The sequence below is a fragment of the Manacus candei genome, unplaced genomic scaffold, assembly GCF_025592945.1.
Source record: "Manacus candei isolate 608988 ecotype Guabito, Panama unplaced genomic scaffold, ASM2559294v1 h1tg000086l, whole genome shotgun sequence".
In the NCBI taxonomy this organism is placed as follows: Eukaryota; Metazoa; Chordata; class Aves; order Passeriformes; family Pipridae; genus Manacus; species Manacus candei.
The window spans coordinates 7,703,924-7,730,854 of NW_026138134.1; the positions used below are offsets into that span (position 1 = coordinate 7,703,924).

At 48.8% G+C, this 26,931-nt stretch overlaps 2 protein-coding genes across 3 annotated transcripts; one reads left to right on the top strand and one right to left on the bottom strand.

Moving 5' to 3' along the window:
• Nucleotides 1-327: 327 nt before the first annotated feature.
• On the bottom strand, nt 328-5,675 carry DPAGT1 (dolichyl-phosphate N-acetylglucosaminephosphotransferase 1). Its single transcript, XM_051812576.1, has 9 exons — nt 5,240-5,675; nt 5,040-5,160; nt 4,741-4,954; nt 4,064-4,210; nt 3,845-3,929; nt 3,195-3,383; nt 2,486-2,573; nt 2,039-2,194; nt 328-923 (listed from the first exon to the last, which is right to left on the bottom strand). The coding sequence occupies exons 1-9, from the start codon at nt 5,392-5,394 to the stop codon at nt 858-860; spliced, it is 1,221 nt and encodes a 406-aa protein (XP_051668536.1). The 5' UTR covers nt 5,395-5,675; the 3' UTR covers nt 328-857.
• A 416-nt stretch (nt 5,676-6,091) lies between these two features.
• On the top strand, nt 6,092-25,262 carry C2CD2L (C2CD2 like). Of its 2 annotated transcripts, none has more exons than XM_051812574.1 (14): nt 6,092-6,707; nt 9,307-9,402; nt 9,794-9,913; nt 11,309-11,419; nt 12,260-12,376; nt 12,993-13,110; nt 13,276-13,399; nt 13,926-13,990; nt 14,572-14,699; nt 14,995-15,166; nt 16,497-16,598; nt 17,211-17,344; nt 17,828-18,110; nt 19,530-25,262. In XM_051812574.1, exons 1-14 carry the CDS (start codon nt 6,462-6,464, stop codon nt 19,748-19,750), a joined length of 2,037 nt encoding a protein of 678 aa, XP_051668534.1. In that variant the 5' UTR covers nt 6,092-6,461; the 3' UTR covers nt 19,751-25,262. The 2 variants fall into 2 exon arrangements, with proteins under 2 accessions (XP_051668534.1, XP_051668535.1); XM_051812575.1 differs by having other exon boundaries at nt 12,263-12,376.
• The last annotated feature ends 1,669 nt before the right edge of the window (nt 25,263-26,931 follow it).

Genomic DNA, 26,931 nt, shown 5'->3' on the forward strand with positions numbered 1-26,931 from the left:
GTAGCAGTGGTGCTATACCGCTCTATAGGTAATTATTTATATTTGATGAGAAGATAATGGCAGCCTGCAGGGTCTTAGTTCCATGTTAATCTAAGGACACAGCGATCCTTACTCTGCTAGCCTGTTCCAGATGTGTCCTCTTCTACAGAGGAAGGCAGATGATGATGTTCAAAATTAAAAGCCCATCAGCAGGGAACATTCCTAGTAGCCATAAAAAAGGAGGGAGTCAACTGCAGAAATGATCAACCCCCTAGCAGGGTAGAAAGGTACAGGGAGGGATCGTGTAACCCAGTTTTACTGCATGTCAATATTGTCGTGGCAAAGCACTGCAGGGGAAAGGGAACCATGAGTTATTTTATTCTTGGAGCGTTCTGAGTTTTGAGCATGGTTTATAACATGTCACTCTATGTCCATGGACCAAAGGATTGGAAAAGCCAGGAGCGAAATCTGGTTTACTTATTGTGCTCTAGAGCATCTCACAGAATTTAAAGCTGCTGTTTTCTCTCTTGAGGAACAGTAACATCCTTGTTAGATGTATAGAGATTCCATCTTTCCCACTTCCCTGTCAGTAAACATTTGGGTCATTTGCTTTCCCTCTGAAAGGTATTCCCAGTAACAGTGATGTCCAAGTAGCAGTGAACCCTTTCCATCAACAGAATTGGACAAAAGCCTCTGATGCACCGAAAAACCCCAAAACAAACGGTTCAAGACTAGCCCACATAGAGCAGTTGCTTGTGTTTTGACAGGTATTCTGAGGTTCTCAGAGGGCTGGAGTAAGATCAGTTGAATCATTTGATCAGCAACTGGAGAAAATGGACCGGCTGGTACAACTCTTTCCCTTACTCCTGACGGTCCAGTCAGACATCATAAAACAAACGCACTAGTTGGTACCGGATGGAAAATGCAATGGTGCTGCCCAGGACCTAGGTAAAAAAGACATACAACAGAAACATTACAGTGTTGAATGGTCTACAGGCTGTCAGATTTCTCCTTTCCATATGGATTTGCTAAGCTTTCCAGCATGCCTCCTTTGATTAAACAGCAACACATAGGCTAAATGTTTTAGGTATAGTCTATCCACAGACCCAATTTCTTTGAGAATTATAGGTATCAGTGGGGGATTTCTGCATGTGCCTGCACACAGTCACATTCTGAGAACATGTGGATGAAATGAACGGTTGGGAATAACTCATTTGTCCTTAAGGAGCCTATATCATAATATAATATGGTTTGTAATGGAAAATACCTCATGTCAAGGCTGCAATTCAGCATCCTTACAATAAGGTGCTGTCAGGAATTCTTTGCTGTGACTGGGCTCTGTACTTCCTGTCTTCTGCAATCCCCGATGTCATCTGCCTAAGGTCTGTTCTACAGGCTTCTGTTGGAAGTCCTTTCTCCTGAATGGGAATTTTGCTAAGTGTCTCTTTTGTAATAAGACCCTCTTATCTTAAATCTGAGATTGAAAAAAAGAATTTATCAGAGGCAATTAACCAATGCTTGCCTTTCCAAAAGTGGTGTTTCTACTATATCATGCATGAGAGTTCATATGCTGAATAGGGGTAGTGGCAGTATCTGTGAGGTGTATTATCCTTGTGTTCCAAGTGGCTCCAAAATGCTCCTGCTCAGATTCTGGGGACTGCTGAGCCTTGTGCCACCCTTACACAAGTCCACCTGTCAGATAACTCTCATTTGCTATGACTAACAAACAGGAACATGCAGAAAGGCTGTACTTGGTCAGAGTCACAAAGCACTCTGCTGTCCTCATGTTTTTCTTGCAGCCAATAATCTGTGCCTTGGGAATCTCCTCAAGCTAACCTAGAGACTGTTTTTGTAAGCTCTCAATGAACAGGGAGGTGTGCATGTGAATTTGCTTCCTCCTTGAGCTGTGTAAGCCTCCCTAAGTTCCACAGCTCAACTGCATCTTGTGTGAAGAGCACGATAATTTACTTCCCCCTTTCCCCTTAAAACTCTTGAGACTGACTTGGATCTGTTTCCATTCTAGAGTACATCTTTCTTCTGGAGGAACTTGTTGTCTGACCTGAATGAGTAGCAATAGAAGAGTGAGATTTCGCTCCTGGGTGGGTCCAATCAGCTTTATGACAAAGTTAATAAGTGTCATATTATTGCATTCAGTGTATTCACCATCTTCATCCATTCCACTCCTCACATCTACTACATGCAAGATCTTGACTACCTGGGGAAAGAAATATTGCACATTATTGCACCAGGTACGTTTGGTGCTCACTGGCTTGGTTTTGTTCAAGAGCCCTTTTGCTGTACCATCCCTGAAATCTGGGACTGATTATTAAAACAATCATGTGACCGTGAGGGATGGTAACAGAATACGCAGAATATTTTCTTCTGGATTTGAGCCAGGAAATAACTACTGAACCTAGAAGTTTTGCATTCCCTTCCATCTTGCTCCTCTTGCGTTTGACCACTGCCTCAAAATGCATCTGAATTTTGAATGTTTTCTGGGTATTACCTTCAGAATGTTTGATCCTAGGGCAGAGAGGCTCTTAGTTTTGAATTTGGAGTAGCTCATCTCCAACTTTCCTGTAGTAGGGTTAAGCCTAAAAGAAACATTAAAAATTTAGTCCAGATAAAACAATGAGACAGAGACCCCTATGTAAGCAGACTTAGATGCACAGCTGAGTAGCCAAGAAAGAAATCCAGTGGAGGAAAAAAAAAAAAAGTAACAACAGCTGTTGATACCTAGTCCCTCAGAGGGAGCAGAGGAGACTCCTCTTCCCCTGTACCCCCTATATATGCATAAAGCTGTATAGTTTAAAGACTAAAATAGAAGAATCTAACATCTGCAGAGACCATAGCTGACATGGCATAGTGCTGCAGAATGCTTGCTACTATGAAATCTTAGCAGATCTCACTGCAACAGCATTAAAAGCACCCTGTGTCAACTTCTCTCAATCTTGTAGCTGAGAGTCATCATATTCTAATATTGTTAAAAATATTCTTCTGTATCTGAGGAGTGGGGTGGTCAGAAAAGTGCACTTTTCTGAGAAACCTCTACAGTATGACTCAACTGTAACTGACAGAGTGAGCTGGCTACCTTTTAACTAGAAAACATACTTTGATGGCTTTTAAAAAGAGCACCTATCACCACCTTTCTCAGTTGGTGTTGAAGATAAAAGACACAATCTGTGGTACCACTATAGGTCACTCAGGTACATTACCTTGGCAGCCGGTGACGGGGACAAGGAATGATGTGGAAGAGTTGAGGCAATGAGTAGAGGAAATTGAGCACTTGTGGGATGAAGAAAAGCAGCATGGTTTTGCTGAAGTGCCCCAAGATCCCCACCACGGCAAAGGTCATGCCGGCAAAGTAGCAGAAGGTGTCCCCAACAAACACTCGAGATGGGTACCTGCAATCCATGGGGCAGAAAAGCAAAGGTCTGTCATGATTACTGTTACCATGCAAATTACTTTCTAACCACTGAACGTATGCCCACATCACAGGTTAGGGGCCAAGAGGGATCTGCAGTAGATCTACACAGTAAAAACAATTGTAGGTATTTATTCTAAGAACTGCAGGACTGGGACTCACCACCCGACTTGTAGAGAATACGGTAGGAAAAGACGTCCAGTGAGGCATGGGAGGGAATGTATTCTGACTCTGTGCATTTGGGGGTGCTGGTGGGACCACAACTGTTCTAATAAAAAGAAAAGCTACCACCACATAAATGCTTTGTGCTCTTAGTTCTGGCAAGAAGCCTATCTACCCTCCAGCATCCCATCTGCACATTGTTAAGCGGTTTGTGTGTTTGAAAAGGGAGAAAGTAGAGGGAAAGGATGCTTCCAAAGAAACCGATGTCCTTCCTCTTACCAGTTGTGGTAAAATAGGCCCAGCGTGGTAAAAAAAAAGGGAATCATGAAGTAGAGAGAAAAGATGTGATCATCTCGATAATCCCCTATAGAAAAAAGGAAAACGTGTTTGTTTGTGATAAGACAGGACTGGTTGATTTTTATTAATAACAGCTATTGCAGACTAGGATTCAATCTCCCTTTGCTTTTTGTACCCCCAAATGTTTGTTATTTTCCTTACCATTTAACTCTACAATGTTGAATACGATAATGGAAGCAGCTATCACCAGTGACTGTCCTGCTTCAATCCCGTTAATTCCAGCGAGAATGTTGATGGCGTTGGTGCAGAACACTGCCAGCATGCCCATGTACACATAGTAGAGGATACCTACAGATCAGAGCAAGCCAAATGCTTTAGTACTGGCAGGCAAAGCAGGCCCTGGGCCAATTCACCGAAGCTTTCACTTCTTGCTTTGTACAACAATCCTTTACCTAACAATCTCAGTGAGTTTTGATTGTGGTAGCTTGCAAATAGATTGCTTCCTCTCCTATGAGCTGGCCATCATGTGTACACATACATACAGCACTGCGACTGCAGCAAACTGCTGTGCCGCAGGGGCAGGCTGCAAGGTTCTGTCTCTCTTTCAGTCATGCTGGTGTTAGCAACTACATGTTGTGTACACCCATATTGCCAGAATCATGGGAAAATGATCGGTGCCTATCTATTCACAACTGAACGTGTGCTGGGTTTCTGGATGTTCTTTCAGCCTAATATTTAGTGGGTGGAGTTCCACCCTTTCACTGGTTACTTAACCAAATCCTTTTGTTTGCTCCCTCTGCAGCACAGACAGCTTCAGGTGATTCCTTCCACCAATTGCTCATCAGTTGGATGATGGCTTCTGGTGACTCATAACTCACCCAGGTCCAAGTGCATGCCCAGCAGCACCCGGAAGGGCTTAGGCACCACAATGGTCGTGTTCCCAAAGTTGGTGAAGTAAACCATGAGCAGTGGGAGGGAAGCCATGGTAGGAAGAAGCAGCTTGTGGCGCCAGCGCAGGTTCAAAACGTCATCTGCAAAGCCCAGGAAAATCATGCAGCAGATGGCAAGGAGCGAACCGATGAGCTCCACGAACTGCAGGACAGAGAACAGGATCCCGGTCACCAGTGGCTGCTCCCGGCCCGAGCTTGCTGCGCTCGCTGCGCCAGGCAAGCCTCACCTCGTCGTGAGGAAAGGCCGCGCACTGCTCCTCCACAAAGCACCTCAGGAAGGGCACGGGGATGAAGCAGAAGAGGATGATCAGGAACACGGCACCGCTGATGACGCCCTGTGCTTCGGGGCTGGAAGGAAGGCAGAGCGGGGAGTCAGCCGGGCCCGGGCTGGCCGCGCGGGGCAGCTCCGGCGGGCAGCGCTACTCACACGGGCCGCCGCGAGGCCTTGTTGAGGTCCTCCCCGAAGAGCCGCGCAGCGAGGAAGCGGTCGGTGAAGGCCGGGATCAGCGTGAGCGTGGCCGCGAAGCCCAGCAGCGACCCGCCGAGGTTGATGAGGAGGGGCACGGCGGGCAAGGCCGCCATTGCCGCGGCGGGCGCTGCCCCTACCAAGGGCAAGGAGCGGGGCGGGGCGGGGGCGCCTCCCGCCACCTCCCTGGCCGGGCGCTACAGGGGCGGTGCCGGCTGCGCGGGGCCTCTGCGGCCTATCGGGGATGGAAGCGCCATCTTTGGCCCTGGCGCGAGCTGCCCGCCGGCACGGACGCCGGCTGGGACCGGGAGGGCTTTTGGCCGCGTCTGTGCCCGGCGCCGGGATCCGCGCAGCAAAGCTCCGCGCCGGGAGCAGCGCTCGCCCTGGCGCGGGGGCGGCCTCGCCACGGACTCCGCCCCGCAGTGCCCCCCCCCCCCCCATGGCCGCCGCGGCAACCGGAAATGCTTTCTGATGGCCTTATCCGTGCCACCTAGAGAGCTGCTGCTGCGTTGAGAGGCCGCCCCTGCTCTGTTGTCTGTTGAACGTGAATTTGTAAACTTTAAATAAATTTTGAAGCGGGCACATAGTACTGCTGGGGAGGAAAGCACAGCACAGAGGCATGATGGTCTCTGGCTGGCCAGAGACTCTGAAGCTGCAGCACCAACGAATCGCCACCACCTGGCCTTGGGTTGCGACTGTCGTGAGGCGATCAAAACTCGCGTTGCTTTTGCTCCACAGCGAAGGGTGGCACAAACTGAAGCAGACGAACGGAAAGGTTCCACCTCGGTGGCGAGTCCTGCGTGCCTGGTGCGAACGGGGCAGCGGCTCCTAGCGGGAAGGAGCGTGACGTGAAGAGAAAAGCGCCGTTAATGGCAGCTCGGAAAGCCGGTGGGGGAGCTGGGCTTTCAGACTCGCAGAAGAGAAGGCTGGCGGCAACCGCCGGGAGGGTCCCTGGCCGTGGAGGCGCGGGGCGAGCAGCGAGCGGAACAGGCCCAACGGTCCCTCCGGGCCGCGGGGGGCGCGCGCGCTCCGCCGCGCCGGAAGGAAAGAGGCGGCGACGGCGGCGGGAGCGCGCGCGGGGTTGCGGCGGGGCCACGTGCGCCCGGTGCCGTGAGTGGAGCGGCGCCGCCTCCCCTCCGCTCCCGCCGGGCCGCCCGCCCGCCATGCCTTGACCCCCCGCGCCATGGGACCGGACTTGGGCTGGGCCGCGCTGGTGCTGCTCTTCGCAGCCTCGCTGCTCACAGTGGCGGCCTGGCTGCTGCAGTACTGGCGGTCCGCGGCCCTGCGGGCGCCACGGCGGCGCGGGGCGGCGGCGGAGGAGGCCGGGGCCCGGGCGCTGCTCGCCGCGCTGCTCGCCCTTCGGTCCCTGCGGGAGCAGTGGCAGCGGGCTTGGGTGCGAGCCCTCAACAGCCAGGCGCGCCGGCACGGGGTACGGCGGGGCCCGGCCGGGGGAGTGCGGGAGGCGGCGGCGGCGAAGGGAGCGGAGCTGAGCTGAGCTGGGGCTGCCAGCCCGCCCGCCCTTTGTTCGCTGTGCCGGGGCAGCCCTTCCCCGTCCGGAGGAGCCGTCAGGCACTGGGAGCCTTGCGGGCGGCTCGGCTCGGCTCGGCCTGCGCGGGCCAGGGCGTCGCTCCCGCGAGTGCTGGTACCGCGCTCGTTTATCCTGGGTTGGGGCAGGAGCCGGGCCAGCTGTGGGGAGCCGGTTTCCACAGCAATTTCTTAAAATTTTTTCTGGTATTTATTTCCTTTAATTTCCCAGTATTGCTTTTATACTGATGCGTAGTTTTGGCGTTCATGAAGAAGAATATGCCTAGCTGATTTTCGCATGGAAATAATTGCTTATAGCAAATAATTGCTTAAGCAAGGCAGGGGCTTAATGCCCACAAAAAGCTGTGGTCCAAAGCTCTCCAAAGTCTGTCGTAGTCTCCTTTTTTTTTCTGTCGTGTGAACGGGAAGGGGGGCATTTCTATGAAGTGATATAGGAAAATCAAGAGGTAAAAAAGGTTAGCATGAGGCTAACATGTTTGAAGAAAAAGCAGTCAAAGCCTTGAATAAGGATGCAAACTTTTTTTCTGGCAAGGCAGAAAAATTGTCACCCCTTTTGACAAGGTGACAAATTCTAGGCTAGATTCAGTCTGAAGTGCCTCTTCCTCCCCCCCCCCCCCCCAGGAAACGCACCCTCTACTTCCATGTCCCTCAACACAATGCCATGATCGAAGTGTCAGCAGTTGTCCATATCTGATAAACTGTGCTTTTCTGTCACATGGTGATTTACTCAGATTCTCACAAAAATTATCTGAATTTATAAGTTCCAGAATTTAGGATTCATGTAAAGTGAAGATTAGTTGATGGCTGAAATGGCATAGAGGGCCATGCATCAGTTTCTGCTGCAGCCACTCCTCATCTGGAGCATATTTACTCAGAAAGCAGCATTGCCACTGTTACTGGGTCTAAAAGCTATCCCAGAGGGCTTTTTGTTATGTGGGATTCTGGATAAGATTGTGACTTACCTGGAGCGCTGTTTGTATCTGTTTAACTGGGAAAAGTACTCCATCTTAGACTCTTCTGCTCCTCAGGTATCCCAGTGCTCTGCTTCTGAGCTGCAGAATTCCAGCATTCAGCTCCACGGTCCTCATGAAATGGGATAAAGCAATTTTTTCCTCTGTGTTTTCTCCATGCCTTGGGGGATATATAGATTCACACTACCTTGTGCACATGGTTCGTTCCGAGCTGGCTGAGTAACGAGACCTTTCGAAGTTGACTGGTGCCTCCCAGTTTGGTGAGACAGTGACATTGGGAAGAACAGGGCAATAGCTTGCTGTGGGCCATTATATACTTGAGTCATTGGGCAGAGGTTCTGGTCGCAGAGAGAAAAGGCTGGTCTGATATTTTGGACTGATTCACATGGGTGAACACGAGGCTCTGGTGGAGGAGACTTGTGAGAAAAAGAAACAGCAAGCATTAATATTATGAAACAGCAGAGAGCGATCGGATATTGTTTGTCCATTCAGTCAGTTTTGAAGTTTGGTCTCTGGGAGAGCTGCCTCGTGTCTGTGTTAGGAGGAGAGCATGCATCTAGTCTAGTTTTTGATGGGCAAGTAGCTCTTCAGGTTTTAGTGTGTATGCTGGTCAGATTAGTGTCAGAGAGCCTGTTCCACCCCTCACATGGGTCTGTCTGTTGCACGGACTTGGCAGCGCACAGTCTCGTTTACTTGAGAATAAGAATTGGCTTCCTGCATCTCTGTCATCCCTCTCGATCATCCTGGCCCTAAAATGCAATCAACTCAGCAAATGGTCATGTCCTAGTGCCCAGATTGCCTGTTCTCTCTCTCTTTTTGTCCCTTGTGAGCAGAGGGAATCTCTGAGGGCTAGGTTTTGTTCAGGGATGCTCTCAGCTCTTTATCTTGGTCTTGTGTTTCTCGAGAGGGATTCTTCGTACAGAACCGGTCCTATAATATGGGGATAGAGGGAAATCCTCAGATGAAGAAGAGGGATGTCTTCACAGTGGAGATTGTAATCTAATAAACTAGGAGAGGGTTGAAAAAAGGAACAAATTGAGCGGAGGAGCTGATGTACCATATGCTGAGGGTGTGGATTTCGTTGTTGTTAATTGTTTATTTAGTTTGGGGATTTTTTGTTTTGGTGGTGGTGGTTTGGTATTTTTCTTTCTTTGAAGCAGGATTAGCACAGAGGGGAAGAGAGAGAAGAAACAGCAAAGCTTCTGCAATGGAGAAAGGTTAACACACTTGACCTACTATCCGGAACAATTTTTCCATTCTCATTTGGGCTTGTCTGTCTGAAATTAACATAGTGTTAGTGAGTTTGAGCCTTAAATGGAGACCTTGTTTCTTTTCGCTCTACGGACAAGCCAAGGTAGGTAGAATTGCAGTGTGGGATGGTTTTGTGTGCTGGCTGGATTTGTGAAAACAGACTGGAGCATCTCTGGGTTCCCACATCAGAATCATTCATCCTCTTTGAAACTGTCTGGGCTACTCTGACTACTGGGAACTAACAGAGTTTTCTCTTCATAGAGTTCAGTGCAGATCACATTTGAAGAGGGTCCTCAGTTACCACCAGCCGCAAATATAAATTGTGTGACGTGCAAGGGCCAGTCAGACCACGGCATGGTAAGTCTTTGCTGTTCTGAATTGTACATTGACCGATGATGTGTTCTATGGAGATTGCTGAGACCTTTGTGACAGGGATGGTGGGACCGAGGAAGTTTTGGGCAAGGTCTGTTGTAGAGTTTGGAGGCCTGTCTCCTGTTCAGAGGCTCTGGGGCTGTACCTCATTGAGCTCTTGGAGAGCTCCGTGAGGGGAGATGTGTTGGTGGAGATGGGGTGTATGAATGCTGAGCCCAAACATCTTCTCCTACAGTGGAGAGAAGAGAGCTACTGTCACCAATTTGTCCTTACTGCCTCACGTACAGAGTCCGAAGTGGCAGGTTCACATTGTAGAACATGGGGAGAGTAACACAACTGCCTCTTGTTGGGATAGAAACTCATCTCTTCTCCCTAGGTGCTGTGCTGCCATCTGTCAGCTGAAGCTGTGAAATTCCCCGTCTCTGTTACTCAGCAGTCCCCAGTTGCTGTTTCTGTGGACACCTATCATGTCACTTTGGCTGTAATGCAGGCTCAGGTAAAAATTGTAAGAAGTTAGACATTGACCTTATTCTTTCATCCAGCCCCACACTGGTCAAGGAAGGAGGACCAGATTTAGCGCAAATAAAGACATCATTGTGCTGGAAGAAGCAGCGTGCTGTCACTAACATTTGGTGAAGTGGCAAATATTCCCCTTTAGCATGCCCAGTCCTGTTTTCTGAGTCTTGCTCTGCAGATTTTGGCTATGAAACATAACTGTAAGAAAATCTAGAGAGTTTTGAGGCATGGCAGCATTTTCCAGAGAATTCAGTTCCTCTCAGGGCATAATGGATAGGTAAAGGTACATCCTGTGCATATGTACAAATATGGTGTTGTCCTGGTAGTTGGTGTGAAAAAGAAATCTGTTGTGGGGAGTAGCTTAGTTGTCAGTGTTTCCCCTATTACCTTCACAAGAGCACGATACAGCTTTTTCTGTGTGTTGAATATTGGAGATGCTTCTTACAGAACAGAAGCTTTGTGAAATTACAGTGGGTGGTAACTCCACAGTCACTTTCTGGCTGGATTTGATTCTCTGGAATGTGATTTTGTTCCCATCATGATGAAGAATGTGACGCTGGGGATGGTATCTTCTGTGGAGGCTGTGCATTCATTTGCACTATAGCAAAATAAATAAAAAAAAAAAAATTAAAAAAAAAATTAAAAAAAAAGTCACGGCAAAATTAGAAGTAACTCGGTGGTGGCAGAAGCCAGTCCCGTGCTATTGCAGGTATTGCAGTTGGAAAGTTGTTCTGGAACCCCTTTACTCTCAGAAGCCTTATTATAATTTTGAATGTACATCCCAGGTCATCCCAGTTTTATTTTGAGCCTCTGTTCTGCGGTCATTTAAATAGCTCCTCTCTCCTCAGTATTTAGTGTGCCTGCTGCCAGTCTAGTTGTGTGCAGCAACTGAAGTTACTTTTCATCTTTGAAAGTCCCGTCTCACATCTCATCCAATTGCTCCCCTACTCACTAGCATTTTCTAGGATTCCTTGTCTGCACCTGCTGAAGTGTTGGGTTGATTATTCTTGTACAGAATTGCATGTGGTACTCTAATTGAGGTCTTGCTGCTGCTTTAGGAAATGCTGGTTAGATTATCATATACCTGACTGTTGGAATACTTCAAGTACTGTATTCCCAAAAATTGTACCTTTCTTATTCTATGCACCTCTTACTGGTTACTTACCAGTAGTGAGGAAGCCAGATCTTGCTATGGAGCGATAAGGCTTCTGCAACTGCTTTATCCTATAGACCTGGAAGCACTTTTGTTCTTATGTTCTGTCTCTTACTGTTGCATTGGTGCGATTGCCTTTCAATCACTGAATTTGAAGTGGGGCAAAAAGCACGTAATGTAAACAGAAACTGTTCCTGACTGTGGGTATTTGTTCTGAGCCAGGTGGAGATCCATTTGGAGGAGATAGAGAATGAAGGTCTCCTGGTGTCATGGACATTCAAGAACAGACCAGACTTGGACCTTTTGGTTCTTCCAAGACTTCAGCTTCCTGAGGTGAGTGGCGCATGATGGGAGGCTGACCTTGATGCAGGAAGGGAGGGAGCAGTAGAAACAGTGTTGAGCTGGGAGAAAGGCTGCTGTGGAGGGGGAAGGTTGGCAACTTGCTGCTGTGGCCCTTTAGGGAGAGGATTCTTTCACCCTGGAATCGATACTAGCTCAGCTGTGTCAAAACAACGCATCTTCATTGGACCTGAAGCGGTACCAATAACTGTTGAAGGCTTTCTGTCTGTGTAGGTTCCTCCCGCTGTTGTCAGATGTAGAGCTGCAAGATGAGCTGGGTTGGCATGTTTTTTGTATGTGAGGAGTGTGTGAGGTGGTATTTGCTTGTTGTTGTGTTTGTTTGGGGTTTTCTTGAGAGATTAATGTGGGGAACCCACGGGTGTTAGAGGTTTAAAGGGCTGAATGTGGGTGTACTTGCGCTTCTGTGATTCAAATAGGTTGGTTGATTTGTTTGTTTTATTGACATCTTTGTTGCTTTATCCCGAGTAGATGTAGGAATGTGTCAGTTTTCCCAATAGTGCCGTAGTACCATCTTGTGAGGTAGTGAGGATGTGACAAACTATAAAAGCTGTATTGCAAAAATTTACAATGGGTAGACTACAGATGTAGAGGCCTAGTTTGTCTCATTTAGAAAGCTTCCGCTTGTGTGCGGCTGCTACATGGAAACTCACTGGGGAGAGTGAGTATGGAATACAGAAAGAGTATCTGGGAGGTTATTACTGGGAGAAAGACTGTGTTATACCTTAGAGGCTTGGGAGGCAACTGTAGTTGTAAAAGGAGAAAATGTGTTGTTTTTTTATGACTTTACTGCATTTCCTCTTGATTTGTGGAGAGAAGGATGAAGGGAGAGCGGATCTGTCCACGATAAGGGATCTGATCGAGGATACCATTGTCAGCACGCAGCCAGCCATGACAGTGAACCTGATGGCTTGCACCACTGGAGCCAGTGCGGTAAGGCACTCTCCTCCTGTCATCCTTGTGCCTCCAACTCAGGCCCCAGGACACTTCTGAGGGCTGAGGCTCAGGCAGGAATCCAAGGGTTGAGTCTCACTTCTGGGTGACAGCTGAATCCTGACCTGCACTGTCATAGGAGTTGGGGTTCTGCAACTTGGGACGTAGGGATAATTAGAAACTGCTTCGAAGGGCAACTCTGTTTGTGCCTTGTTTCCTGAGTGATGATTGTCAGTTGTGTTGTTTTGGAGCCAGACTGCCTGAGACACATCTCGGTTTTGGCAGTCTCCCTTGCCCTGAACACCAAGGCTCTGTCCAGGGCAGCCTTTGCAGACATGGAATGGTCCATGGTTTGTCATTGTCAGTTGACCGTCTGGCAGCCAGCAAGCTTGTTCTTGCCTGTCTCCTTTTCTGTCTGCCTTAAACTTCCCATCTGACATAACATGAGGGCCCACTGGAGCTTGATAGCTGCAGCATTTCTGGATGGCTCTGTGGGTGTTCCCGTGTTGGTGTGAGGAGCTACTTAGTAGATATGAGGACCAACGTCATGCGTCTTGCTGCTGTCTGCTGGCGAGTGAACGATAAAGGCATCGGTCTCGCTCTCGTCATTCCTCAGGTACCCAGCAATAAGTTGATTCGAGAGTCCCCGTCCGGAGTAGCAGCAGCCCCTCTGGGTTCTAAGCTGTTGCTCCGGAATCTTCGAGTGCTGAACTTGGGCTGCCAGGGGAAGGGAGGTAAGCGTGAAAACATTGCTGATCCACAGGGGCAGGTGCGCAGGTGGTGAGGTTGGAGTGAGTGGATGTTTTGGGTGGGTTTGAATGGAAAAGAGGGGCGTGTGTCTGCTGAACCATTGCCTCATGCTGATGAGTGCACGCATGCCCTCTGTCCCTCTGTTGCAGGAGTTGGGGAGATATGCTGTGTAGCAGAGCTAGACAGCCCCCCGCAGCAGAAGTGGACAAGGCCGATGACAGCTGGCAGTGCCAGTGCTGCAGGAGAGATGGAGTGGAATGAGGAGCTCTTTCTGTAAGTGTCTGCCCTTCTTCTGAACTGGCACACTCTGGGTGTCATTCCCACACTGCAGTAACAGTTGTGGTTGGTGCAGAGGTGGAGGCTGGCACCACAAGGCAGTGTCTGTTTGTGCTGCTCCTGTGCTGGTGCTGGTGCTTCCAGCAAGTGACCCCAACCTGCATGTGCATATTTCCCACTACTCTGGCCACTCTGTGTTTTAACTGGGTGGGATGAAGTGCTGATTGTGGGAGCGGCAGGCACAGGAGGGCTGTAATGTATCTTTCAGCATTCCAGACAGATTGCCCTCTCAACTTCCTCTGGCAGCCTACACAGCCCTGCAGGGGACACAAACCAGAGTTCTATTCTGTGTAATTTCTACCCTAGACATGTCCTCCAAAGCAGTGCACGCATACTGGAGCTTTGGAGAAGGTGACAAAGTGTGTGAGATTTGAGGGAGAGAAGATACAGAATGGAGTTGTTTGCTCTGTGGCCACTTTGCAAACAGTGCCTAACAGCAGCCCATCTTTTTCTGTTTCAACAGGGAGTTGGGGCCTAAAAGCAAAGAGCTGAAGCTACGGGTGCTGGGGAATAGCGACAGAATGGGAAGTGAGTATGGGCAACCGTAAGACGGGTTGTAAGATAGCGAGACAAAAATGCCTAAGGAACTTACTGTGCTTTAAGCTTGTGGTAGTTCTGTGTCGATATGATGCGTGATGAACTCTGCAAAGGATTTTTCATATCCAGCTTTATGTGAGCCTCTGTCTGCATGAAGTAACTCAGTTTTTCTTACCAAAATGGTCTGAGTCTGACTTGAACTCGGAGATTCCTCTGTGGCCTGCCCATCTCTGCTCTGAAGCAGTAGAGGCATGCCCCATGTATTGGAAGAACTTCGCAGAAGGCTTTTAACTCTGTTCATTTGTACTCAGTCAGGGACTAACTGTAGCACCTATTTTTGATGGAGGCCACACAATGGCCACCTTTTTAAGGGGGTTGATTTCTGGATTGTTAAAGAGGAGTGGAGGAGTGCTGCCTGCCCTTTCTCCCTCTTGAACCTGGGAGCTGGCAATATTGTGGGGATCTGCTTTGTTGGCCCGTGGGGCTGCTTTCCAAGAGCAGGGAAATGGCTGGGAGATATCTGAGGTGCTAAGGTCATTTGGTGTGTTTCATTTTCCTGTTCCTTCTTGCAGATGTGCTGCTGGCACATGCCACACTTTGGATTGATTCTTTGGGCAAACAACCATCTGGAAGACACGTCTGCTCACTGGCCCCAGGACCTGGGCAGTCACTGACAGCTGAAGCTACCATTACATTGGAGGTGAGCTCACAACTCCACAAGCTCTGCACTAATGTATGCTCTGAAAGTGTTCATGATGTTAGCCTCTAGCTGGAGACAAGCATGATTGGGGCTGAGCTCGAGTTGGGGGCTGGGAAACCCTTATGTCAAGGAGGGGTGTTGCCTGAGCCTCGGTTCCTGAGCTTCCCTCTTGAATTGACACTGTAGTGGGGATGGCTCCTCAGTACCCAGAGCCCTAGCTTTTGCTGCCCAAATATGCCTGCCTTTCCATCTGGGAGGAACAGACCCTCTCTGAGCAGTGCTTTACTCTTTATAGCTGCTATTCCAGGAGTCTCCTGCATCTTTGAATGCTCAGCACACCACATCTCTGAGAACCAGCATCACCCCCACTAAGAAGGTGGAGATGGACCGGACCATCATGCCCGATGGCACCATCGTGACTACTGTCACCACGATTCAGTCCCGGCCCAAGGCAGACTGCAAACTGGGTGAGGCTGCCCTGCAGCAGGTATATTGTGCAGGTGGCTGCTATGGCAGCACAGTCTTAGCCACGATACTCCCGAGGCAGCTCATGCAGGTAGTAGCAAAACTGTTTTGCCATCACATGTGGTTATTGCAGGTTGACTCCTTACACATTGCTTTTGGCTTGTGGGTCAGAACATGGGCATCCTTGCTGTTCCCTGAGTGTCTTGTGGCTGGCTGGAAACTTGAGTATAGCCCTAGGGGAGGGAATTGATGCAACCCTGTGTTTGCGGGGAGGTGAGGGAGGGATGAGCCTCTCTCACATCCTTTGGTGGTGGGAGGTCTAATGCATATGCTGTCACATAACCTCTGTGTGATGTTGGGCTAAGTGTTTAGCCACTCTTCCTCTGTTTCCTTCACTGCTAAAGAAGTTATGCTGTATGTAGTGAATGTGGAGCTGAAAGGGTCTTGACCTTACTTACTAGGGGTAGTTGCTGCTTGCAGTCTGGCATCCTGATGCATGTGGTGCTGGATATTCCATGAGATGTGGTTGGGAAATGGCACAAATGAAGCAGCTGCTTCACAGGATTGTGGCCCAGAAAGCCAACCGTATCCTGGGCCGCATCAAAAGAAGCATGGCCAGCAGGTCAAGGGAGGTGATTTTCCCCTTCTACTCTGCTCTTGTAAGACTCCACCTGGAGTATTATGTCCAGCTCTGGGCCCCCTACCACATGAAAGATGTGGACTTGATGGAGTGAGTCCAGAGGAGGGCCACTAAGTTGGTCACAGGCCTGGAACAGCTCCCCTATGAAGACAGGCTGAGAGGTTGGGGCTGTTCAACCTGGAGAAGAGAAGGCTCTGGGGAGACATTATAGCAAGCAGCCTTCCAGTACCTAAAGGGGGCTGAAGAGGGACTTTTTACAGTGATAAGACAAGGAGGGATGGATTAAAGCTGAAGGAGGGTAGATTTATATTAGCTATTAGGAAGAAATCCTTCCCTGTGAGGGTGGTGAGACACTGGCACAGGTTGCCCAGAGAAGCTGTAGCTGCCCCATCCCTGGGAGTGCTCAAGGCCAGGCTGGATGGGACTCTCAGCAGCCTGGTCTAGTGGAAGGGGGGTTGGAATGAGATGATCCTTAAGGTCCCTTCCAACCCAAACCATTCCATGATTCTATGGTTTTCTCAATAGGCTTCTTACTGCTTCGTTGCCACAAAGCCTTACAGAGCCAGCCTTGCAGGATCTCCGCACACTCGATGGAGGCTTTTTGGGGTTGTGTGTAGGGACCGCAATACAACAGTATAGTTGCCTAAGCTTCATCTGCACTTACTGGTATCTGTGTCTCTTTTACCATGAAGATTCACCATCGAGGTCGCCTTCTAAGGTGGAAGTGACTGAAAAGAAGACAACAGTGCTTTTGGAGACTGGCTGTCCTCATGGCCCCTTGCCCAGCAGTAGCCGTAAGTGCTTGGAAATTCGAGGCTCTTAGTGGAGTAACTGTTTTCTTTCGCGTTTCTTGGAAAGTGGTAGTCTGAGTGTGGTTCACTGAGCTTGTTTACATTTACTACGGCGGAGGATGTCCGGGTGCCTGAGTGAAGGCAGGGCCGGAGGACCGGTGGTGAGGTGGAGGCAGGTATAAGACATTCTGCTTTGGCTATCCAGTCAGTGAGTCTGAGTGTTTCCTTGCTTGACAAGAACTTTCCAGGCTATCTGGACCCAAAAAACTTTGGTCACCCTGCACTCTGGGCTCTGATTGTCTCTGAAACAGAGCACTGCAACAATTTGGACAATTTGCAGCCAGGGCTGCCCAAACTCTTGGGAATCCTTGGAAGCTTTTATTGAGTGGGAGGGATATTTTAATGATATGCCTGCTGGGAAATGCTTAAAAAAGCCAAGAGCTAGCTATGCAGAGCTTCTTTCCTTTGGGTTATTTGGACAGGTCTGTAATAAATTCTGTTCTCTACCTTCGTGTACATGTGAGTTGCCTATTACAAGTATCGCAGTCAGCAAGCGACCTTTTCCCTGTGCTGAAGGTTTGCTATTCCAAGCACTGGTATTTTTCTTGTGTTCAGGGGATGGCCATATGCCCAATGGTTTGGATCCAGTGGCTGAGACGGCGATCAGGCAGCTAACTGAGACAAATAACAAGACCACCAAGAAGACACCAACAAAACGTAGCACACTGATCATCTCAGGAGTTTCCAAGGTCTCTGGTAGATCAGAGTTGCATTTCCAGTCTGGGAAGTTGTTTCTAGGAATGCGTGCGTGAAACTACCCTGTCCTGTAGGGACCAGTTTGGGAAGGTTCCAACACAGATGACTGGCTCAGCAGAAGCCTTTTGCTGCTTCCCAGTGAGCATTAAAAGGTACCTTGCCAGGCTACAGGGCAGCTGCCAGTGGGAGTTCACTAAGGGCATCTGCAGAAAGGGAGCCTGCTGCCATAGCTGGTTTTGGCCCTCATGGAGAATATAAGGAGTTCTCCTTGAACTTGACTGTGGGAGTGAGGGAGGTGCTGCAGAATGCTCTGTAATTGGCAATGTTGCGGTATGTTTCAGCAAAAAAATGATGATTGTGCATCAGTGCTGTCTGATGATCAGAACTGGAGCATCCATATGTAGGTGTAGATGGAAGAAGGGAGATGGTTGCAATTCTTTTGGTCCTGTCTCCATGTCTGTCTGCCCGCCCTTCAGGTACCTATTGCTCAAGATGAAATGGCACTTTCTCTGGGTTATGCTGCATCCCTGGAGCCCACAGCGTTTGGGGACTCTGCAGCAGAGAGCACAGCTGACCAGATGCACGATTCTACCGAATCGTCACAGCCGCTGGAAGCGTCACTGCTCAGACAACGGGGCAGTCAGGAGCTGGATGAGACAACACGTTCAGACATCTCTGAAAGACCATCAGTGGAAGATGTTGAGTCTGAAACTGGCTCCACGGGAGCCCTTGAGACCAGGAGCTTGAAAGATCACAAAGGTAAGATGAACTGTTAGATGGTAGCTAACATTGACCTGTTGTACGTAAGAACAAAGTGACATCCGAGTTCCCCACCCGAGAATGGGGTCTGCAGCCAGCTTTTGGCATGACGAAGAGCAGCTTTTTACTGGAGCCTGGAAGAGCCTGTCTCTCTCCTGTGCTTTCCACTGGAGCGGTTCCAAATCCCTCTATTTGTAGGTATACAATTCCAGTAGCCTTTTCAATTTCTGTGCTCTCTTAAATGGGAACCCTGTGCAGCAGAGAACCGTTTTCTTTCTGTGGCCTCTACATCTACAGATCAGGTGCATGTCTGTAAATAATGATTCCTCCTCTGAATTTGGCCACCTCTGGTGTGGAAATGGAGGCTGCCCAACAATGTGGATTGTACGGGCCTTTATGCCCTCCTTCTTTCTCTGCTAGTATTGAAGCAGCTACTGCCTCTGACCTGTTATACTGTAGGATGTCCACACAAATTCTCTGCTTTTAAATGATGGAGCAGGCCTGCCCCAGCCTAGCTGCTGTTCTGGACTTTACTTGCTTGTGGCAGTTGGGTGGATGGCACACCTTGGATTTGTCTGCTCGTAGCCACAACATTTTCAGTTAGCTACCGACTTACGTAGACAAATGCAAATCAATCTTGATTGCTCAGAATATGAGAGTAGGACAAGTTTTGGGGGGTTGAACCCTGTTACAACCAGGTATGGTTTGAACTGTGGAGGCCCCCTGTTTTCGTGTCAGTGGGTAGAAAGGTGCATGACCCAGATTCTTGAGAGACCTGGTGGGTGGGGAAGAGAGGGAAAACCCCCTCTTGCAAGAAATACTGTTGTAGTGCTGTATGGCATGCAGGTTTTGAATATGCCTTTCTGATCCATTTGAGACTGATGGCAATTGGTGTCTCCATCCTCTTGTGCCTGTGTGAGTCATAGGGAGCCATTGGCATTATTTGCCTCCAGATTGGGCATGTGAAACCGCGGGCAATTGTTCCAGGGGCTTGATGACCAGTTAATCTGTGTGCCCTTGAGACAGGTTAGTCTGAGACCTTTTCCCCCTGTGTGTTCTTCCCAGGGTCTTCACATTCAGGTGTTCTCGCCCATTTTCCATTCATATGAATCTTGGCTTTCTATTACAATTCTTCATACTTCCAGTGAGGGAAGGATGTTGTGTAAAAGGAAGTTTATGCAGAGGGGACATGGTTTGGAATGCTTAGTGAATCAGCTTATTGACATTGCAGTCTGTCATGAACAGAGACTTTGCCTTGCATTTGGGAGCTGGGATTTGCAGACTGCTGTGACTTCTGCCACCTGAGGTGGAGAGGTCTTTGCTGCAAATCTGAGAATGACCAGGTGTGTTACTGTCCCTGAAACTTGCCCGGGCAGGACATCCTCATGGTTTCTGTCTTCTTCCTTTCTGTCTCTGCAGTTAGCTTTCTTCGGAGTGGTACCAAGCTCATCTTCCGGAGAAGGAACAAGCAGAAGGAAGCGGGCCTGAGCCAGTCACACGATGACTTGTCTAATGTCACTGCCAACTCTGTCGCCAGGAAGAAAGCTGGTAGCTTCTCTCATCGCCTCATCAAGCGCTTCTCCTTCAAGTCTAAATCCAAACCCAAAGGTAGTGACAGCACGTCAGCTGGTGAGAACTGAAGGAGGGAGAAGCCTATTGGAAAGATTTCTCAGAGATCATTTTATAGTCTCTTGTCTTCCCGCTCCATGGTATCTGTGACCTGCAGTCCAGTTCTTTCCAACCTTGGCTGAGGGAAGACACCCCAATGCTTTACACCATCTGGGGAGTGGAGGTGGCAAACCTGGGACTTAGGCTGCTCGTCTGCCTTGGCTTAGCCTTCTCTGATTGTTGTACCCCACTGTGCTCTCCCAGAAAATCCAGGTGTCATGCTAATCCCCCTGGGGGTCCCAGGAGCTGCAGACGTGACTCCACCTGTGTAACCATCTGGCATCATGAGCTGCCTCTTGGAAATGGGAGGCAGGTCTCTCAAGTGGCAACCTTCAGTGTTATAGATCAAGAAACTGCTGGGTGAGCTACATGACTGAGAAGTGTTGGATGTAGCCTCGCTCAGCTCTTTTAATGAGAGAGAATGATGCGGTCACTGATGATCTAAACGCTCTTATTGCTTGTCCTTGGTGCAGAAGCTGTAACCTGAGGTGTGCTCGGGGCCATGTATTCCTGGGCTGTGAGCTGGCAGCAGAACAAGCTGTGGTTCTCCACCTGGGAACCATCCTTGGAACAGTCCCTGGTTCGGACAGCACTGAGGGACCCCTGCTTTCTGTGCTATGCTGGTGAAGGAAGGAGTCTCTAAGAAGAAGAAAGTTTTAACCACTGCACAAGTTCTTGTAGAATCCTGGGCCCTTGCAAGAATGCCTGGTCAGTGCTGTCAGTTCTGCCACCCTGTGCATTCACCCTGTGATGCAGCCCTCCTTCCACAGCCACGTTCTTGAACAGCGAAGGGGCCGTGCTGCATGTACGCACCAGCTGTCCTATGAGCAGATCCCTTACCCTTGAGGGTGGTTGGGGACGTTGCCAAAGGGGTGCCAGCCTGTCTTCTGGATCTGTGGAGGGCCCGGCCTCGTGCACTCTCATGGTTCTCGTGCCAAGGACTGGCACCATGCTGGGAATGGATGGCAAGGAATATGGCAAGAAGTGTGGTGAAAGGGCAGTCTGATGGGGAGCCTGAGGGCACGTGGTAGAAAGAGACAAGACTTTACATGTTTTCACTGATGAAAGGGTTTCCTGTAATAGAAGGAACCTTTCTTGATTGCGTTTGGTATTTCCTTTCTTCTAGCAAACCCAATCCACTGCTTTCAAACAGAGGGGGCATTTCTGCAGTGGTATTTGCAGAGGGAGGGGCATGCAGGGGAAAATTGACTCCTTATGTGGGAGGAGACCGCCCTTCTAGATGAATGGTTGACTGGTCTCCTGACCCGTGCACATTGTGAATATAATGTCCCCAGAGGCTCCCTTTGAAGAGCGTAACAATGCTCTTTGGAGAAACACCCATGCCCCTGCCAGCATGCCTAGTTTGAGTGGAAGCTCCTGTTCTCCTGTGGGTTGTAAGGTTAAGGAAGTGGAACAGAGGGGAGGAAACAACTCACGGAAGGTCCGTTGCCTAGGCCTGGCTGGATTTGCCAGCTTTGCTCCCCTGTCTCAGTACCTCCTGAGGTAATGGCTATCACCCTGCCCAGTGCAGGATGCTACCAACTGAAAAAGTAGTTCTCTTGATGGCGTGCATAAAATGTGTTGTGTTCTTTGGAAGGACAAATCCTTACTCATACTGCTGCCGTGTGCCATTTCCAAAGACTGGAATGTCTCTGGATATTGCACTGTGAAAGGATTTACAGGTGGGAGCCTCAGGGTGTCTCTTGGGTGTTTGTGCAGGTAGGGAAGGCCATAGTCACCTGGGGCTTGAATTGAAAGTGCCAGTGTGTACCAGCAGGAGGAGGGACTCCTTGTTTTTCCTGCTGATTCCCCATGTGATTGGGCATGTGTGAAAAATAAGATTGGTCCAGCTGGCTGACCAGGAACCTCTTCATTTGGTTTGGTGCCGGAGTCTTTGTCATCCTCAAGCTCTGCCATGTCTTCTATCCATTGTTTCTTTCCTTGTCCACGTGGTACTGTGGATTTTTTTGCAGTTCCGTGCACTATGGGTGTTGGAGAAGTCTCTGTTTCTCTCTGAAGATCATTTTCCTCAAAGCAAGTGACCAGTTCATGCTCTGGTGCTGGTGGAACCTGGCAATCTGTGGCTCTCATGTATGGATCCAGCCACCAATTGGACGTGGCCTTCCTTTGCTTGGGTTGGTGGTGTCACACATGGTGCTGTCCTTCCCCAGCATGCCCTTTCTCCCAGAGTCCTGGGGTTTGGTTCCAGTTTGGCATTCTCTCTTGCACCTTCCCCTCTATGAGTTGTAGCTGTGAAAGTATTTGATGCTTGATTTTTGGTTTTTATTTATTCTTTTTAGTACCATGTCAGGTGAGAGTGCTGGCTGAACCCAGACAGCAGTGCTTCTCGTGCTTCTCTAGTGGGATGACTGGGAAGCCTTGCAGTGGAAACACTGGTTTGAGCAGAAGGGAACTTGCAGAAGAGCCAGCAGCTCATCAGTTGTGGGTTAATCACAGGACTTGCCACAAGTCTGTTCTTTAAACTTCAAGAGCAGCTCAAGCTGTTGTGGTGAGGAGCAGCTGGAGGTGAACACCGAGGATGATTGGGCTTCTGAATCAGGGATCTGGGGCTCATGTACACTAGGAGGGTTATGAGGACTGGCCAGCGTTGTTGCTGTGGACTGGAGGCAGAAAAGGTGAGATTTATGTCTGACAAACATGTACCCAGAGTCTTGACCAGCATGTTTTGCTCTGACTCAGAGGAAGAAGTGATAGGAAAGGGAGTAAAACTGAAACTTGAGTTCCTCACTGACCTTGGGGACCTTTCTAGCTGTGTTAAATGGGAATTCCTGCCATGTGTCTGTGAGCTTTCCTGTATTTGTTCCTGATTGGCTCCAGGCTATGCCTCCTGTTCACAGTGGAGGTACTGGTTTTGATTTTGAGCTTTGGTGTGGCAAAGATTCCTGCACTGTGGTCAGCAGAATGAATGGCAGATGGGAAGCATGATGGTAGGGGCACATCTTCCCTTGAATTTTTAGCAATTTTTTTATCACAGGCAGTAAAGTGCACTGTAAATTTGTATCTGGTTAGACAGCTTGCAAAAGAAAGGGGTATTTTCAAGTGCTGACAGAGCACATCCCCAAACATTAAGTCCTGCATCTGCTTGTGTTTCCTAGTGGAGATGTATTTTCTGCCATTTTGTTTCTTATCAAAGTCATACTGATATATTGTAACCTTTTATATTCTTTTATATGCTCCTAGTAAGTGCAGATTGGTTTTCAAGGTGTTTGGCTAAACTGCTGTTTGAGCTACAAAGGATTGAGGGGGAAAGGGCTCATCTGTGTGTATTGGAAGTTTTTTAGTTCTGATTAACACGTTGATTCTTCCTCATCATATGTGTATATGGCTTCCTTTCTCCTTTGCAGAAACATTTTGATCCCCCAAGCAGTAGGTGCTGATTTTGTTAGTCCCAACTATGTGAGCTTCCCAAAGGTGTGAGCAGTAACAAGTCCGCCTCATGGGGCAGGTGTGGTTATTGGTGTGAGAAACAATTCCTCTATCCTAGTCTTCTCAGAAAGAAAGGGAAGGTCACACGGGGTTTTGGCCTCCAGAAGCTGTAAAGACTGAGTCCCTGGAAATTTTCCCCCATAGAATGGCTGCTTAAAGAAACCTCTTTTGTGTTTAATTCCTACCAGTGCTTCTGGCTTTAGGACAGAAGAAGTGGTATTTGAAATCTGATTTCCCTGTTTAACTTCTTCCAGATACCCATGCCCTCACCTTGGTGCTGCTGCAGGGTCTGTGGCATTTCATAATGCTGGGACCACAGAGCAGCCCCAGGGAGTGGCGAGGCTGCTGTCGAACTTTATAAGCTTGAATAATCTGCAGTTGGCAGATTGTTGTCTCAGGGTAGGCTCAATATTTGCACCTTGTGAAATAGGTCCTTGACTAAATATGTGATGGAAGAAGAGGAGCAGAGCGGTGGCATGAATGCATGGAGAGTTCTGAAGGAGTTCAACCTGCTGATGGGGGCCTGCATTCCAAATGCTGTGCTTCACTGTCAGATACACAAGCACGAACAGTGACTGGTAAATGAAGCCAAAGTAGCCATTTTGGTTTTTTTTGTTTGTGAGGGGTATGTTGTTTGGTTGGTTGTTGTTTGGTTGGTTTTGGTTTTGTTGTTTGTTTTGGTTTCATTTTGTTGAGGGTTTGGGTTTGTGTTTTTGGTTTTGGTTGTTTTTTTTTTTTTTTTTAATTTTGGCTGAACAGAATTACTAGAATTTACTTATGTTGTGTAGTTTTACTGCTCTGAAGAAAATAGATTTGCTCTAGCTGCAAGTATGCTTGTAAGTTTATTTCTCTCTGGATACACCCTCTCCCTATGCTTTGGTAAGGCTTTTCAGGAGCCTCCTTATCAAAAAAAAGCCCTTGATGTTGGCCCATTAAGGCTGTGTTTGAGTCAGGCACAGGAAGAAATGAAGGGAACTACACAACCTCAGTGTTCTGAGGGCGCTGTAGGCTTTGGCATGATGGATGTCTGACTGAGGCCAAAGGGATTGTGTGTTTGCACATGGTTATAATTAGAGCACACTCTGCAAACACCTGTACTGGGAATGCTGCAAAGGGGCTGGGGATGACAGCACCAAGTGGTGGGTCGGGAAAGCCTTCTGTGCCATTTGTATCCATTTCTTGCACAGACCTGAGCGAGTCCAACTCCTGCTCCTGCGAACACCCTTGTGTTGTTTATGTAGTTGAGGACAGGTTTTTAGGTAGATTGGCTGAAGTGGGGAAGAGCAAGGGAAGACTACTCGGGTGGAAAACCGGTTCAGTGGAGGGGAACTTAATGAGAACTTCTCCAAACCATGAAAGAACAACACGGGCATGTGCTATTTCTAGACTAGAACTGGGCACATGGCAAAGTTTAATCTTAAAAATGTTTTTGTTATGTTTTTTTTTGTCTCTGGCGGTGCAATTTCCTTCCCGCAGTGGCTTCTCTTGGCTCATTTTTTGCTAAACCTACAGAGAGGTAATTTCTGGGTAGCTGGGGAGACTCTTGAATGTTGGGAGGCTGCTGTTTCTGTTGTTTTGGTCTTTTGCATTGTTCTCTCCATCTGACCTCCCCCACTGCAAGGTCATGGTGAGTCTCATGGTAGAGTAACAATCCCGCTGGTGTTCAAACTTCTGGCAAAGGTCTTTGTGTACTTGTGATATTGCAGCTCCTTCTTACAGGCATGACTACTCCACACCACCTTTCCTTGCTTGTAAGGTACTGGACCAAATACCCACACGGAATTTGAATTAGTGCCCCTCCTTGTGTGTTCTCTTTTGTACTTTGATGCCTTCTCTCTGGGTGGATTATTTTAACCCCAGATTGTTTGGGGGAAAAGAATTGGAACTGTGTAGCTATTAAAGAGAGGAGAATAAAACTACTTATGACTAAATGAAGTTCTTGCACCTTTGTAAATCTTGAAGAAGTCTATTGCTGTGTAATGGCTGAATCTGTTAACTTATTAAACCATATGGAAATCAAAACCTGTCCCTGAGTCTGACTTCATACCTGGCAGAGTGCTGTGAGTTGCCCTCCCACCTGTCCCTGTCTCCTCTAAATTCTCCCACTCAAATGATGGCAAACTGTATATACCCCTGCAAGGGTCCCCCCTCACGAGTCCCCTTTGCCCCTTGCATGCCCTGCTCTCATCTCTTGACTCACCTTTTTTCCCTCTCCCTCTCTATTCTCCCCCTCCCTTTCCTCTTCTCTCCTCTTTCCCCCCCTTCCCCTTTCCAGCCCTTTGTCTGCCCTTTCCCTGGTTTCTCTCCCCTTCTGCTCTTATCTCTTCCCCGTTCCCTCCCTTGTGCTCTCCACACCTTCTCCCCTCTCCCCTCTTTTTTCCACCCCTTTTCTCCTCTCCTCTTCTTGTCCCCTCTTCTCCCTCTGTCTTGTGACCCCAATCTTGTACCCGCTCTCCCTCTCTTCCACCTTTGGGGGTGAGTAAAAAGGGGGATGTAGAGGAGTCTGGGGGGTGATGAGGTCATTAGAGGCATCCCAATGCCTCTGGGAGAGCGAGGATGCGGTGGAGGAGCAGGTGAGTGGGGGATGAGGAGGGTCGTGGGGGGGTCCTCCCAAAAGAGGGAGATTACAACACCAAAAGGCCTGAAAATTTGTGGGAGGTGGATGTGTATTAAATGTATTAAATGTATTAAAAACTGTAACATTTCTCTTTTTCTTATAGAACCAGCAAAGTTGGAAAAGACCTCTGAGATCATCAAGTCCAACCCTTGATCCAACACTACTGCAGTTACTAGACCATGGCACTAAGTGCCACATTCAGTCTCATCTTAAAAACCTCCAGGGGCGAAGAATCCACCACTTCCCTGGGCAGCCCATTTCAATGCCAGATTACCCCCTCTGTAAAGAATTTCTTCCTATATCTAACCTAAACCTCCCCGCCAGAGCTTAAGACGATGCTCTCTTGTCTTACCGATAGGTGCCTGGGAGAAGAGACAACCCCCACCTGGCTACAACCTCCTTTCAAGGAGTTGTAGAGAGTGATGAGTTCTCCCCTGAGCCTCCTCTTTTCCAGGCTAAACAACCTCAGATCCCTCAACCTCTCCTTGTAGGACTTGCGTTTAAGTCCCTTCATCGGCCTTGTTGCTCTTTTGCTATATATTGAAAAATAATATTAATTTACATATAAATTGATTTCAAAATAAAGCCCTGTATATATTGTATTATATACAGGATCCTAGAATATAAGAAATTCTAAATACAAATATAACTTTTGTATATCTAAATTAAACCACAGAGGGCTCAAAAATGTGACAAAATGTGACCGCTCTGGTGGCAACAGAAAGGGCTCTCTGTGTGTTGGGAGGATTTTCCGGTCCCCTCTCGCTGCCCCCCCCGCTGGGGCGGGAACCGCTGCTGCCGCCTGGCGGCGAACTCGGGTAGTGCGTGTGCGCGGTGACTCGCGGGTGACACCTGGTGACTGAAAGCGGCACTGCAAAGAAGGGCGCGCACGCGCAGGTGCTCCGCTGAAGCGGAACGATGGCCTTCACACCATCCCTGCGACCCGTCCGGGCCAGGCTGCTGCCCGAGGGTGGGGAAGCCGCGGCGGGGCGCGGGGGCTGCAGCTCTCGGGGCCTGGCGGCTGACGGGGTCTGCCTGGGCTTAGCGGGAGGAGCTGGGAGTTGGCATGGTGCGATTTATTTGTTTTGT